At 39.0% G+C, this 17,087-nt stretch overlaps 1 protein-coding gene across 1 annotated transcript; it reads right to left on the bottom strand.

Moving 5' to 3' along the window:
• Positions 1–2,404: 2,404 nt before the first annotated feature.
• zgc:113337 (uncharacterized protein LOC503741 homolog) lies at positions 2,405–14,810 on the bottom strand. Its single transcript, XM_062432131.1, has 7 exons — positions 14,727–14,810; positions 14,023–14,113; positions 13,586–13,902; positions 11,587–11,916; positions 8,763–9,047; positions 7,563–7,664; positions 2,405–3,891 (listed from the first exon to the last, which is right to left on the bottom strand). The coding sequence occupies exons 2-7, from the start codon at positions 14,109–14,111 to the stop codon at positions 3,884–3,886; spliced, it is 1,131 nt and encodes a 376-aa protein (XP_062288115.1). The 5' UTR covers positions 14,112–14,113; positions 14,727–14,810; the 3' UTR covers positions 2,405–3,883.
• Positions 14,811–17,087: the final 2,277 nt, after the last annotated feature.

Genomic DNA, 17,087 nt, shown 5'->3' with positions numbered 1-17,087 from the left:
AAACAGTATTAATTTGCAGCATTGAGTGTAGTGATAGCTGTAGGATAAAAACTGTGTTTAAATCTGTTTGTCCTTGTTTTGACTGATCTGAATCGTCTGCCTGATGGCAACAGTTCGAACAGAGAGTGTCCAGGGTGAGAAGAGTCCTTTATAATGTTCTGCGCTTTTTTGATACAGCGGGAACTGTGTAGTTCTTCCATTGTGGGTAGAGGGCAGCCTCTGGAGCGCTTTCCCCTGAGCCACTGTGCAGCTGGTGAACCATACACAGATGCAGTATGTTAATGTTAGAATGCTCTCGATGGAGGCTCGGTAGAAGGACACCAGCAGTTTCTTTGTGATGTTGTTCTTCCTGAATATTCTCAGGAAGTTAAGTCTCTGCTGGGCCTTTTTCAGCAGCTCAGAGGTATTGGCGCTCTAGGTCAGGCCCTCCCCAATGTGGACTCCCAGGAAGTGGAAGTCTGCCACCCTCTCCACACAGTCCCCGCTGATGATTAGTGGTGGAGTGTCCGTTTTCTTTCTCCTGTAGTCTATTATGAGCTCCTTGGTCTTTGCGGTGTTAAGGAGCAGGTTGTTGCCCCTGCACCATGCTGTCAGCCGCTCCACCTCGTCCCTGTAGGCAGACTCATCCCCCCCAGAGATGAGCCCCACCACTGTGGTGTCATCAGCAAACTTCACAATGGTGTTGCTACTGTGGACAGGGGCACAGTCATGTGTATAGAGGGAGTAGAGCACGGGGCTCAGTACGGAGCCAGTACTGAGGCTCAGGGCTGAGGATGTATGATGGCCCACTCTGACCCTCTGTCTGCGGCCCGAGAGGAAGCTATGTATCCACATGCAGGTGGAGTGTGAAAGCCCCAGGTCGCCCAGTTTCACCACCAGTTTGTGTGGGAGGATGGTGTTGAACGCAGAACTCTAGTCCACGAAGAGCATCCGCACATAGCTCCCCTGCTGCTCCAAGTGTGACAGTGCAGCATGGAGTGCTGTGGCCACGGTGTTCTCCGTGGATCGGTTCGCTCTGTTGGCAAACTGGTGGGGGTCAAGGCTTCGGGGCAGGGTTGCTGTGATGTGACTCCGGACCAGTTTTTCAAAACACTTCATCACCACTGGCGTGAGTGCTACTGGCCGGTAGTTGTTGAGGCTGGAAATGTGTGGTTTTTTGGGCAAGGGGACTATGGTGGAGGACTTTAGGCAGGGTGGGACAGTGGACTGTTCCAGAGACAGGTTGAAAATCCTTGTGAAGACTCCAGCCAGCTCGTCAGCACAGTCCCTCAGCACCCGTCCAGGGACGCCATCAGGTCCCGCAGCCTTCCTCGGGTTGACGGCCCGCAGCGTGCACCTCACCTCATGCTCCTCTACTGTGAGGTTTAAGCTGCTGCGGACCATGGGGTATGGTGATGCTGTCCCTGGTGGTGTCAACCTCTACTTCAGCAGCTGCTGGACCTCCCGGCTCATCCAGGGCTTCTGGTTGGGGTAGACCCGGATGCGTTTGTCCACAGTGACAGTGTCTATGCTGTTTTTGATGTAGCACAATACACTGTATGTGAACACCTCCAGTCCTGATGTCTTCAAACTTCAGGACCATAAACACAAGTAAGCACATCAGCACTTTACTTTAAAGGCTGCTCTTTTCATGATTTTATGTTTTTATGTATTAAATGTCTTTGTTTGTTTTTAATGTGGAAATGACTGATCGGTTGAGAACAGCCTTTCGCTTCTTTGTATGCTGAAAGTGTATCTGGAAGTGACAATAAAATTGATTCTGATTCTGATTCAGCCCGATTTATGATGTGGATAGTCATGTGTTTCATATTTTAAAAATCTGAGTGTTTTTAAGTGACCTTTTGTGTGTGGGAATTAAAACTGGTTCAAGGTTATTCGACTGCTTTTATTTCTAATAACCGTGTCAAGTAAAGTGAAATGGTATGTGTCAGTTGAATATGTTTTTTCTGCAGTGCTTATGAAGCCAGGCCCTGTTTTATCAACACATCCTTTAAGCAAACCATCTAATATTTATTCTGACTTTAATATGATCTACATTTATACCATATATACATACACTTGCACTGAGTTAAATCCACAAAGACTAGTCTAACAGAACTAATAAATACTGTATGTTATGAATTTGAATGAGTTTATCAATAGATCAAAATAGAAATAGCCTGTGCTGAAGGCTCTGTGCTTGAACGTGCAACATATGTGTGTGTGTCTGTGATTTTTTTTTCTTTTTTTCTCTGCAAGGTCCACCATAACTATTCTGGCGTAGGATGAAAAAAGCACCCAAAAATGAGCATCTGGCAGCCAGGTTTGGCACATCAGAAAGGAATTTCATGTTTTTCTGAATCCAATGTAAGAGGTACAAAGCCATGCTGAAAAAGCTATACATTGATAAAGATACAGAAACATGTATTTTTTAATATTTTTATTATTATGTTTGTTGTATTTATTACATCAACTTCACATAGTTGGCAATAATGTACCTTTTCATATTTTCTTTGTTTTTAACTGGACTACAGTTGATCTGTACAGGGCTGGGTGATGTGGCACATTTCCATTTATTTGGAAAAAAAACACTTCAACAGTTTTCAAATGAAAGCTAAGCTCTGAGCTCAGAGGAAAGCTATCTAAAATTATGTTAATGGGGAGTAAATATGATGTGCCTGATTGAGCACTGAGCTTGAAGTCTGATAATACTGACAAAGTAAATAACTGACAGATTCAAATCATATGCTTTGATATACAAGATTATATCAGCATAAAGCTTCAGTTTTTAAATGCCCCTGTACACATGCAAACGTGATATATGTGTAAGCATCTTTACATTATACTGTGTTTTAGGCATTTAGGTGCCACTTTGATCCAGAGTGATGTACAAGTGAGTAGCGAGGGGTTTTAGGTTTTTGTTCAAGGACAATTAGAGGAGCAGACTGGCTCTGCAGGGATTTTAACCTGCAGCCCTTAAGTAATTTTGAACCTGAGTTCACACACACCCACGCACCCATGCACGCACGCACGCACACACACACACACACACACACACACACACACACACACACACACACACACACACACACACACACACACTGGACTCTACCATGTAGACTGGCAACAAGACACGCATTCCTTTAAGAGGCACCACAGAGGTTTCAGCGCTGCGTCCTCATGGAATTGATTCAAGCTATCTGACTGTGGAATTTAACCTCTGAAAAAATATGCATACACACACACACACACACACACACACGCACACACATACACACACTTTCTCTCTCTGCCTTTCTCACAAAACACACTTTGAAACATGTAGAAAAGTTGCAATTGCTATTTCACAAATAAGACATAAGTATGCAGCCCTTTTAGTTGATCTACTGAAGGCTACCTAGGACTCCACCCAGCGTTGATAAATACACAAAAGTGACGGAGGCCTTCGACTGAGAAGTAGAACCTTAAGCTCATGGTGCCAATTAGCTGTGTTATTTACAGACCAGGTGAAAGGCAGAAACAAACAGGAGTGTTTTGGGGACATGTAATATACTGTAAAAGCATACTCACTGCACTTTAATTTGCCATACAGTGACTTTGCTGTTTGCTGTGGAATGTGCAACCGTCAGCTGAATCAATTACAGAGCCAGAGAAAAAAAAAAATCCACTCAACATTTCTTCATTGACTTCATGTGAGGACAGCCTGCAGATTATATAAGAGTCAGACGCAGATTCAGAGATGAATGTCGTTGTACGGTTGGTGGTCATAAATAGGATTGTATTGGATATCCTATAGAGGTTTGAACATCTTCCCTTTGTACCAAGACGATGATGATGATGCAGAAAAACAATTCAGCAAGGTTCCACAACCTCTTCTTTTCAGACTCTGGTCTCATCTGAAAGATTAATCAGCTGAAAAGAAATGCATAGAGAGAGTGAGAGAAGTAATGACACAAAGTGGAAGAATGCATTATAACATTGAAATGTTCTCTGATTTACATATTCCATTACATAGAAAAAGTTCATCTAAAATCTGACTTGGTATAGAAAGCTGGTTTAGATCCCCCTCCAGACCTTTAAATGTTCAATTTTGCAAAGAAACACATACAGAGATGTAGCACATTCAGTAGCTAAACTCTAGTGTGACGAAATATAATTTTTCACCTGTAGGATTTAAAAGCATCATATTGTCATTGTTACAGTGGTTATACACAGTTAAGGCTTTTAAATAGGCTGCAGCAAATAACATTTCAACAAAAACAAACCAAGTTTTCATCAGAGTAAGAAGTGGCAGCGGATACGTCAGGTTTAGGTTCTGGGCGTTATTATAGCAATGTGATTCATTTAATCCATATAGCTGCACTGTGTTCAATGTCAAAACATCAGTTTCTGCACTTTATAAAATGCTCTAACTATTAACCACCAGACCTCATCAGTCCAGATCTTGTCTCAGTTATCTGTTGAGGATTCAGTGTGAGACAGACAACAGGAAATGCAGGTAAAGTGCAGAAGGAGTGCAGGTAGAATAAAAATGAAGTTGACATAGAGTTGTGGTCTCATGTGCATGAAAGCATGATGTCCTTCTGTTACTGTGTATCTATATTCAATATTCAATGCATTCAATATATATAAATCTGGAAGATAGTAAATTAAGTGAATAAGCATATGAAAAAAATATGTAAAATATATAAACGAACCAATACATTTTATTCTATATTTATGTGAGATAAAATAGCTGTAATATTTTTCATAAGTCATCAATACATCATCACTGGTGCCAGTATAGAGATAACCTGAAATCACATAATGACAACTTGGGTTCATATGAAGATAATCTTATTATACACCATGCATTATTAAAATAATGCATATATATTTTTTAATTTAAGGAGAGAGGCTTGGGATTTTTTTATTTAACTTTTTTAAAGCTCACTGTCATCTGAGTAGCTAATTAAACAAGTCAGTTTACCTGAAAAACACCTTAACAATATGTCACCAAAGTTGTAATTACCTTGATATGTTGCAAAAGTGAGAAAATTAATTTAATAATATATAAATACATTGAAAAAATAAAAAAATGACCTGTGAAGACAACAGGAGAAAAGACAAATCTAATTGTTGATGACTGGCTTATGAACAGCCAGGCTGCAAGTGACATTAAATTATATTATTTAACGTCACTTAATGTATGTAACATTTATTTAAAACAAGTGTACTTTTAATGATTTCTTAAATTATTTCAGAATGTATTGGTTCATTTATATATTTCACACAATTTATCGAAGTGAATATTTATCTATTATTATTAAATATCAGACACTTGGGGCCCCCATTAATCCACTGTAAAACTGTAACAATTGCAACATATTGTGGTTAGAGCATGCTATCATTTTCTGAAATAGTTTCAAATAAATAGTTAAAGATCCTCTTCTGCCATCACAAACAGCATATATTTCAACCAGTTTGTGAGGTCAAAAAAAAGTTAGCTAATGTCATGATTATGTTTTGTGGCATTAAAAACGTTTCCACTAGGGGCAGCAAAAAAAAGCCAAAAACACAAAATCACCTTAAAATGTTGTTTTAGTGAAGATACAAAACAAGCAGTTGTTGAGCATCATTAGCATACATTTGGAGTTCTGTTAACTTCAGATTAGATATCTGGGTCTTTATACTGTAGCTATGAACAGGCTCTGTAGAGTGGCTCTGCAATCAGTTGATAATGTACGAGTTCATCAGTAATTATTTCACATTATACATAGTAATTTGATCCACTGTTAATATAAACATATGTATTTCTGCAGGATTAACTTTAGTTCATGCTTATAACCTGCTTTGACGTCTCCTTTATCAAATCAGCAGATATGAGAAATGTGCATACTATGACTTATTTCATGAAATCCCAGCGCTTAACTGAGACAGGACACATTTCTCCCCTCTGAGACTTGCCTTTCTGACCCCTTTTTAATAGCAAAACCCTTGTTTACAGTTGAGTCCTTTGCAGTACACTGAAATGGACCATTAATCATTTTCACTGTGTCATAGATACTGTACCTTGGCAGTTTGCTGAAACTAAAAAAAAGGGGCCCAAAAGATGCTCCATCAATGGGAATGTGGATAAAAGAGTTATCTACCTGTATTGGGCTGGAGAGACTAACTTATATTGCTATGGGCAAGCGGAATGACTTTATTTAGCTTACATGAACATTATTACAGATGGTAATATTGGCTTCAACTAAAAGAAATTGTAAAGGGAGAGAAAAAAAAAATACTATGTATATATATATATATATATATTGTAGATTATTGTATTTTGTTTTATTTAAAGATGATGAAGGTTATGTGTGTGTATGTGAGTGTATACGTGTGTGCTAAATATGATGTATGTACCCTTGGTCAAAATGTTGAACTGTCACTGTGTTACTGTATGTGTCTTGTGGGGAGAAAATAAAAAAAATTACAATAAACATATTGTGAAAAAAAGGGGCTCCAGAATGTAAATCATTGACCTATAAATGATGTCTTAGTTTATGATGGTGGAAAAGCTTTTTCCAAATAAGGCAGAAAACCAACGTTAGCTTCAAGAAAGGTAAAATATACACATACAGTGATCTTTAAACATGCTACAAAATCACAAACTTCTTGTCTTTTATCATCTTTAAAGTTGATATTTGAACCTGTTTGCAAACAGTTGCTTATTCAGACATCAGTTATGGAGCAACATTATCAATCATTTGGAGTCATAGTTCTGTTCACCTGTTGAATGTAAGTCTAATATTCATTAACTTATCTTTTAGCTCTGATTTTGCTCTCTACTAACTCCTAAAGGAAATATCCAGCTCTTTAGCTGCTAAATGTTCACCAGCCAGTTGCCAACTATGTCTGTTTGCTGCTTGGTGCTGAGCAGATAGTGTACAGTCGTTTTTTAGAGCCTTTTCTCTGTAAACAGCTGCCTGCTGCAGCCGGGGAAAAAACGCAATGAGAGCGGTGAGAGTGTACCAAAACACTAAACACATGAACTGAAACTTGTTTTAAACATTACATATACTAATTATCGATAATTTATCTAATTAAATATGATGAGGTGACTAGCTAACCTGTCCATCACACAACAAAGCATTGGACCGTTAGCAGAAGGTGTGTGTTTCGACTTCAGATGGCCAAAACATTCCCATTTCCAAAGAATTAGGGTCAGGGTGTAATTTACAACAAAGCAGTTGAGGGAGGTGTGGGTGGAGACCAACAGTCATCTACAGCTCTTCATCATTCCCTTATATTTGATGTGTACTTTTGAGCCAGCCAATCATATGTGAATGATTTGATTTAAATCTCGCCTCGTTACTATGATGCCAATGTATTGTGTTTCACACATCAATTTACTGAAGATAGAAATTCTCTACCTGATATTTCACTGTGTCTTTAAAATTGATTCTCCACCTTTTTAAGAAAGAGTTTTCTGTCCTCTACACATCAGTTTCTAAATGGCCAAAAGTTTTTGTAGACAAATGCCATCTGGTGTACAGGAGCGTAAACAAACATAATAGACAAACATGAATACAGGCAATAGGCATGACTCAAACACTCACCTTCTTTGCGCAAGAAACACTTCCAAAGACAGAAGCAGAGGGACATGACCAACAGAGCTGCCACTGTAGTGACTGAGATCAGGATGGTGAGAGCCGTCCCAACTGCGAGAGAGAAAAACAGAGATGAAAAGCTTAATCATCTGCCATACCTGAGTAAAGGGGTCTCTTCTTAAAACAGTATATAACTTAAAGCTTTGCAGAGGCCAAAATAAATGTCACGAGAAGCAAAACGTGTTGGGTTTTGTGTGACTGTGTCCTGTGAGGCTTGTGCTGGTCGGAACACTGTGTCTCTTTGATGGACTATGATTGATTTGATTTGAGATTTAATGTATAGTGTTACTGTCTGGTTTCTGTAGTGTTTGCACTCCTGACCCATGAAACCAATCTTAAATAAAGGCTATCAGAAAACTAAAGCCATGACTATCTCATACATTAGGACCCATTTACCAACTGCTCAGTTGATGCATTTACATGGACCCTAATATTCCATCAATAATCGGAATATTAGCCAAATCAGAATAAAAATACCTCATGTAACCACCTCACTCGGAAGTAAGCTGACCCAATCTGGCCCGATCCCAAAGAATTTAATAATCCTTTCAATAAGAAAAAATTAGAGCCTAATAACCATGTAAACCAACGTTTCTCTCTGGTTGGAATAAATGTATTCTTTCTGTGCATATTTGTCCCATCACTGATATAGAGGCCTAACGAATGTGGACACTGTGGCCACGTGACCACGCCCACCCCAACTCCTCTGTCTTGAATGTCACCAATTCTCATCTGGTCACCCCAATCACATGGAATGCAAACTGCTGACCTGAAATTATCAACAGGAATATTTTCAATCAGAATGAAAAGAAAAGTGTGCAGGTAGCCGCAGCTACTATTATCTCTATTAAAACCAGTAGAGATTTTTGTTTTAGTTTAACAAAAATATGTTTCAGAAATTATACAGGGTAATTTGATGCACAATATACTAAGTAGCTCCAAATAACTCTTGATCCAGCACCTGTAAATGTTTTTAGATGTTCTTACTTCACACGTGAACAACATCTGCTCTCTCATTCTTGGTGGTCTTTCAAAAAAGAAACATCTCAAGTAATGATGAAATATAGTAGGTGTGGTGTATGCCAGGATAAAACTTTTTGATAAAACTGCTAATAAAACTTTTAAGGTGAAGTTTTGAAACCAACTCACTTTTAGTGTTCATGGATACAGCAATTGGTGACTCAAGCCCTTTGTGATGCACCAAGCATTTGACGGACACGTCTTTCAGCAGCCCTGATCGGACAGTCAGCGTGCTGATCACCAGAGTGGTCCCATCGCCCTGTGGGAGATGTGTGGTCACAGGCGGGCCCATGGTGCGGTTATCCCTCTCCACGTTCCACACGATCTCTGCCGGGGGTCGCGACAAAGAGGTGCAGTTGGCTTCAATCACACCTGGAGCGGTGGTCTTGTAGCTCACCTGAGGTTTAGGCAGCACTGGAAGAAAAAAGCAGATACAGTAAATTAGAGCCATCATGACACACTGTTTACTTCTGCTATGTGACGTGCACATGCCTGCAAGCTCTGTAAATAATATCAAAGGATGATGAAACACAAAGTTAAAAATAGGGGGGGGGGGATGCTGTGGGAGAAAGGGCATATGGATTGTATTATTTTAATCAAAAAACTTGCCAAATTTTATATTTTAGTTTAGTTTGTGTTCATGTATCTTCTAAGCGTCTGGGGACAAGTTGCTAGGATGATACCCGGGAAGAATTTCCAAGCCTTTGGATCAGCTAAGGTATGTGAATTCCTGCACACTTAAGATCCATAAGTAAATCTCTGGCTGTTTTCAATTCTCTGTTCCCCTGGCGGAGCAAGGAACTGGAACTGGAACTGAGAACATTTTTGTTGGCAAGAACACATTTAGCCACAGATATTTGGCCCTCATCGTTTCAGCGGCTTCTCATAGTTCTCACTGGTGAACTTCACCCATCATCAGTCTGGATTGTATCAGACTTTGGGGTGGGACAAACCACAACATGAACAATCTGAAAACAATCCAAACCATAATGTCCTGCAAACGAGCAGAAAGCTGGTGTGAAATCTGAAAGAATCTGGGCTGTTGTCGATAATTAAATTCCACTGTTTTTCAATTGTTTTAACTTCATTTAGTGTTGTATCATTCTGTACTACTGTGATGTAATGTAAATGGCTTATCTTTACAAATGTGAAGGTATTATTATATTCATTCTGGTGTACAATTTAAACAGTTACCCATGCATATATCTAATGTATTTAAAGCACATACATTAGGTAATTAAACAAAAATGCAACACCTGACAAAAGATTCTTTTAATTTAACATTTTGCAACTAAGGAGATTTACAAGTACTGTGTTTAAATACAATTTTGAGGTACTTAGCTTGAGTATTTCAATTTTTTATACATCATTTTGGGGCTTTTTATGCCTTTATTAAACTGACAGTGAAGGAAGGGAAGGGAGTTAGAAACAGGCGGTGTCATGCAACAATGGTCTGCTGCAGGATCCAAACCACAAATGGGCTACTGGGGCATTTTGGGACATTAAACCTAATGGCATATAACGATGAAGAAATTTAAGCTCCACCATGACCAACTACAAGATTAACATAAAAACATATTAAAACTCACAAATATATCAGTAAAAGCATATCATGTGAAATATTATACTTGATAATCAAGTAAAATAAACAAGGAACATTTTTCTGCATTAGTGCTACTACTTTTGATACTATTAAGTACAGTTTACATAATTTTCTCACATGAGTGATTAATATTTTTATATGGTTGTATTATACACTTAAGTAAAAGATCTAAATATTTTTTCCACCACTGACATTTTGTATGACATAGCAGAGCCTGAAACTAATGTCACTTTATCTCATGCAGAGTTGAACCCACTGCTTCATTTATAGCATGATGGCCAATTTCTACAAAGCAACTGAATTACTGTATCATTTTCAGGTTACTGATTTTTGACTACAACTTACATACTTGTTTAAAGTGCGCCTGTAATTTAACTACTTTAAATGCACTTTTGTATAATTTTTTAATGAATCATTACAAATGTTACAACTTTTATAGAAGCGTATTGAACTTTCTTTGACATTTCCAAGCTTGAGAAAAAATAGTCAATTCTGTCAGTAAATGACAAGAATAAATATGTTAGTGTGCATGCACGTGTATGAGCTAACACTGTTTATGTGGGAGAATGGGAGTAAAAGAGGGGCATCACATCATCCAGAGTGAGATCGAGGTGGAAGACTGCAGGCAGCAACAAACAGCATGAAAAAAACATTAATGCTAATCATGCCTCACTGCTAGAAACACCTACTGTACTGTACAGTTCAATTTCAAACAAAAGCACATGTGTTTGTTGGGATAACTATGAGAGAAAGGCAGCGGGAGAAAAGTGGGAAAGCCAATGAGCAAAAAGAGAGAGCGAGACAAAGCACAGAGGGAATCACTGTCTGCTGCAAACACTGCCACAGTCATGCATCAGTACCTCACTCCCTGCCTCCATCATTCTTTCGAATGGTCCATTCTTCACATGGACACACTCGCCTGTCTTTGTGTGTTCACAAATCAACCGAAAGCTTAGCCTTGCTGTATCATGAAAACATTTGCAGCTACGATCAGGAAGAAAAGATCAACATTCCTCTCTAAATCCAAGCCATACCTGTCTTTCCTGTAGACACAAATCCGGGCCTCCTTGCGCTCACATTTTATTTTTACCACAAAGTGCTACCAGTGTAGCTCTCACATACATTATCTGTAAGATGTATTCACTCACTACAACACTACAAAACTGCACATCCGAACAACTTATGTTTTTTTTGAGAAAGAGAAGTTTTGTTATCATTCAATAACTCAATTCCTCCAGGGTAGAGTTCAAGATTTCAAAACTACTTTCATTTCTATGTGGGCCATACTTTTGGAACATATGTAACATAAAATAATCAGTATTAATGGCTGTTTGAGAAACAGATGTTTACCATAGGTGGAGAGGCACACAGTGGAGCTCTTCAGCCCTTCGGAATGTGTGTTGTACAGGCAGGTGTAGCAGCCCTCGTCCTGGACAGCCACAGGCTGGATGGTGAGCTGACTATCAGACAGGGAGGCACTGAGCCAAACCCTCCCCTGATATGGCGGCTCTATCATGGGGTCGCTCCGCTTTGCAAAGGAAGCCACCTCTGAGGAGGCACCCTCCGCAGAAGTGTGTTTCCATGTGATCTGCTGCACCTTCTCAGGCAAAGCGTAGGAGCAGGAGAGGGAGGCCATCTTGCCGCTCACTGCTGTTTTATTGCTGTCAGCACTGATGTGCGCTAGGAGTAAAACGAACCCATCGTCCAGCACAAGAATGATGGATGAGGAGAAAAGAAAAGGTAAACAACAGGGAGACAGAAGGTGAAAAACAGGGCAATGCAAATATTCAGAAATATGAGGCACCCAAACAGAAACCAGTCACTGGAATCTGCAGCAGCTGTTTCTGGTTAGTAGAATGAGCCTCCCCTTCTCTCTCTGCTCCACAGCTCTTTATTAACATGACTGGCTGAGCCTCACCAGACTCATCAACTTGTGTTCAGAGGTTGGATGGGGCTTAGGGACATCTGCATTCACATATTTTACCAGTAAATCCCCCAAAAGATAAATATGCAGGTTGTGGAGAGGAGTAACTGTCCCTGAGGTCTACTAGAGAGTTGTTTTTTGTTTAATTTTAATGGGTGGGTGCAATAGGCAGGCATCCAAAGCGAGTTAAACAATGAAAGTCCAACAGCAGCAGAAAGGGTGAAATTTGAATTCAGATGAAAAACTGTCAAGTGAGCATTTTTGTAGGGAGCTACTTAATATTAAACATTTATTCTAGCAAATGTCTCAAAATTCAAACTTAAAAACTGGTTAATGTGAAGGAAATTGACTCTGTATCCAATGGGAGCTGAGTTGCAAACTAAGAAACAGCCTGATTCTCGTGCATCCTAAGGCATGTCCAGGCTAAATTGGATCTGTAATCACTCTGGATCTGACCCCCCTCACAGGGAGGCATCCAGGAGGCCTCCAGATCATATATCTGAAGCAGCTTGGAGCAGAAACTCTTCTCTGAGCTGCTGCCCTCTGATCTGATTTGGGCTTCTGAGCTCTTCTGTGTAACTTGATCATAACTCAACCTGGGCCCGCTCATGACCCTAATAACTGCATCAGAAAAGTAGAGTCACTTCCTGTCTACAGGCTTATAACTTGTGTTTCATCAAACTCCCTCATGTCACAGTTGAACACATGTCCAAGAACCACGTCTTTGTTTTTTTTGCTCCCTGCTAAGAGAACGACAACTACTTTTAAAAACTTTGTCACTGCATTTCTACAGTAGCTCTCTCACAGCACCTGGTTTTGTCCCCTGACTCCTCACTATTGATCACTTGCAGCACTGATGAGCTGAGGACAGAAACATTTTTAAAGTCACAATGTATAAGAACACCAACTAATTGCTATCTAAAATATGTGTTCTTACTTATGCTTTATAACAAACTTGTAATTATTAGGCCAGATTATTAGCATTATTATTGCATTACCTCATCCATTTCAACAACTATGGTATTGTAGCATTAATTATCCCAAAAGCATTTTTCAAAGAGGGTTTATAGTGTCAAAAATATAAAGCTTACTGGTTTAGAGTAGATTGTGTATGTTTATGTGTTTCTGTAATAATGTGTGGTCTTAATAATCCCTCTCTAGTCTCCCTAATATGTGCCTGTTTCATTATCACATTTACCAGCTGCAATTTCAATTGTTTCCATGTTCAATGAGGCTTATAGAGGAATACAAACTGTTAGTCCCATTACTAAAACTGTATGAAGCTTAACTGAACCCAGCAGAGTTATATGGACTCTCTGTCTTGTCTGAGCTGTAACTTATACAGTACAGTATTTGTTCTTTATTTACAGAAAATGGATCATTATTCATTAAATCAAAGCAGTCATCATTAATGGTCTTACTCACCGGTGACAGTGAGGCACGTCTGTCCTTGCTTTGAACCGGATGGATGCATGTCAAAGATGCAGGTGTAGCAGCCTTCGTCTCGGAAGCCCACCCTGCGGATAGTGATAGCTGAGGTGTCCTTCGGGGAGGTGGCAAGCTCCACATGCTGCTGTCCACTCACACTGTCTCTATTACCGGGCTGGTAGCTCAGCAGGGTCTGGTTCTGGACATCCAGCCAACGTACTTGCCTCAGAGATTCACCTCGTTCCCTTGTTACACTGCAGGTCAGAGTGAAAGGCTTCTCCACTGGAGCTACCAGACGCTCTGGGGCTGTTATCCTGCCTGAAGCAAGCATAAATATGTTAATCATACCGTGTATGAAAGAGGGAAAAAAAAAGATATTAATTCTTGATATGAGTTTTTCCATATCACTATTTTAATTTTTATACACGGTATACTTACCCTGTAGTTTTCCTACCATCATAAGGAGAAAACACACCTGCAGACCTTTCCTACAGGAGGCCTGGATCATCATCTTCTTCTTCATTGCTCATTTAACAGGGAGAATAAGGAGTGGCACTGAGATGTGGATACATTTCATAACACAGCCGAACATGATTTTAAACTCCATCATTGTTCAAACAACTGATGATCCAAGACTGATTACAAAGATAAAGAATGTTGACCAGCTAACACAATTTTCACCCTACTCAAAGAGCCAATTCGGCCGCTGTGGTCACTGTCCAACAGCTTTAATTGCATTAAAACGCTCAGAAAGATATTCAGTTTGGTGCAATAAGTGAACTAAGAGCTATTGCCTCCCACTCATATATATCTGCAGATCAGAAATAAAATAACATATTATTGCTTCTCAAATTTATCTAAACTATATATTCAAAAAGTCAGTCAGTTTTTCTGCCACATTAAAGACTGGACTAACTCCAGATTGAATCCAAATGTAATAGAATTACTTATAATAAAATAAATAAAAAACAAAACTAGTAAAGCTATCAAATTACAAAGCAGTGATATAAAGAAAAGTCTAACATTGCTTTTGATTAAATGAGAACTTCTGCAGTTAATGAAGAGAACTCAATGATCTGCCACATTCTCTATTCCCTGTCATTCAGTATAAAATATAGACATGAAATGAGACACTCACCTCTACTTGTGTCGTAATGTAAAAGGGAAAAAGCCAACAGTTGGGGGTATTCTACCTCAGCAACATCTCGCCCGTCCGTATGATCCAGCAGTCTTTTGAAACATCACTCCAGCACCAGCGAGAAACTTTTTTTTACTCATCCGAGTGTTTTCTATTCTGCGCAGCAACTCACAGCAACCAGCTGCAGCACCACACTCCAACTCACTGCACTGAACTGGACTCACAGCACCCTCTAGTGTCACTCAGTGGGGATTACTTAACCAATACAAGCAGAAAATAAGGTGTGTTGGACTCGGTTGGACTTCAACTACTATTAGACTACAATACTTTTAGCAAGGTAGACATGATGTACTGGCAACTAGTGGCAACAACTAATTTACAGCAGTTAGTATTTGTATTGTTTATTCAAGTGACTGAACTGTTGTTTACAAGAAGCTATCTGGCAGACACCACCACACACAAACATAGCAGACAGAGGAGCTTTGTTATCAGTGCTGTTTCAGGCAAATAAGCCAACTCATTCCAGAGGCAACATGGTGACCCTGGTCTGTTGGGGTTTTTTTTCACAACGCTGAAGGTGTTAAAAGTATGTGGTGATGATGATGATGATGATAACAGGGTGCAAAAACAGATGGTGGTTCAGGATAATTATCAAAATCAACCAAAGCAATATATCAACTCAACCAGGCAAGTCAAAATAATTTACCTTTCTATATTAACGTAGAAATAAATATGTGGCACAGATATTTACAGTTATATAAGACAAACTGATAAAATACATCTTTTGTATCCGCACAGGAATACATCAAACCTCCCAAATACATCGTAGTAACCTCTAAAAGTGCAACTGCAGCTAATTGTCACAAGGTTTCATAAAGATACAGCAAGATTTAAGTTGAATAGTATTAAACTGTATTAGCTGAACCCCGGGGGCAGCATGTGTGAATGCTGTGTTCGCTACTGACTGCAAGGGGGGTTGTTGTTGTTGTTGTTGATGTTGTATGGGCTAATATACTTATTATATATTATTATCTGTCCCATATATCCAATTTGTTTGTGTCTTTTAATTATTTCCTCTTGATTTCTTTTGTCTAACCTTTACTTCCAAGAGGTGTTTTAGGGAAAGTCCAATTTCCTATCCTATTTTAAGATCTGATTAATCACTCTTATTGTATTTTAGGACACATCATCAGTAGTATAATAGGGAGGAGTATTCTGAGGTAAGTATTAGGGTGGATCTAAAAGTACATTCAAGTATTCAGGTCATCAACTTTTAAGTACACTGTACGCATTTTCTGAAATGGTAAATGAAAAGGTAAGTATTAGGTTATATCTAAAAGTATTAAAGGATATGTTGTAAATATTCAGGTATTGGGTAAGTATTAAGATGAGAAATAAGATCAATACATTTATATTTGAAAGTGCAGATTTCAGATTGGATTGTCAGATTGGTCATGTGAACTAGGGAGTCAAAGGCAATGCACAGGTTGACACACATTATTATCTGCCCCAGATAAGACACACTGTGAGGCTTGATCAAATTCAACAGGTCCTGATAATGGTGTCTGGTGATAATGGCCAAAACATTTTATTTCACTTATCTCAACTTTTTTCATCAGTATTTTCAGATGTAGTGAGTCAGTAGAGATCTGTTGGGTTAGGGAGCGTGTTTTGTTTTCTGTGTTCATGATTTGGCGCCACCTGCAGCCATTCTCTTTGAAAGATACATATGACGGTCTGTCAGACTGTTGCGGCGCTTAGTGTTAAACTACTTTTCCCAGACATGGACAGTATTTAAACATTTTTTAAATCTTTTTTGCGCTCTTGCATTGATGACGACATTCGGTCTCAGAATATGAGAAAACGGGTACATTTTTTGTTTCTGTTTGCCAATGATCTTATTTTTTTTATTCTAAATATGAAAAGAGAAAAAATTGTTTTGAATTTCTGCTCATCCCTTTTTGACCAAGAAAAAGAAAAACAGCTTGTATTGCAATGTACACTTTTGTATTTTAAAATGAAAATCAACCACTTGTTTTTTGTTTTTCAATACTCATTCCTAACAAGAAAAATGGTTCTCATCCCAAACACTAGGGGGGACATGATAATAGCCGACAGTACACATTTATAAGGTCATGCCAATAATCACAGGTGTGCTGATGGTAAGAGACAAAAGTGTTTTGACTGTGCTCAGGAAAAAGGGCTATTTTTTGTTTTGTTTTATTGTATAGTTTATGTAAAGGAAATAAAAAGGAAAACTGAGTACACGTCTGAACAATCTGAGCCATTAGCCGCCAGTAGTGGCTAAAGTATAGGGAATAGCCACTACAGATCCACAGACCAAACAAACACCTTGGTTAT

Source organism: Scomber scombrus, chromosome 13, assembly GCF_963691925.1.
Source record: "Scomber scombrus chromosome 13, fScoSco1.1, whole genome shotgun sequence".
In the NCBI taxonomy this organism is placed as follows: domain Eukaryota; kingdom Metazoa; phylum Chordata; class Actinopteri; order Scombriformes; family Scombridae; genus Scomber; species Scomber scombrus.
Note: the sequence above shows the minus strand (reverse complement) of the source record. Positions and strands in the feature narration are given on the sequence as shown.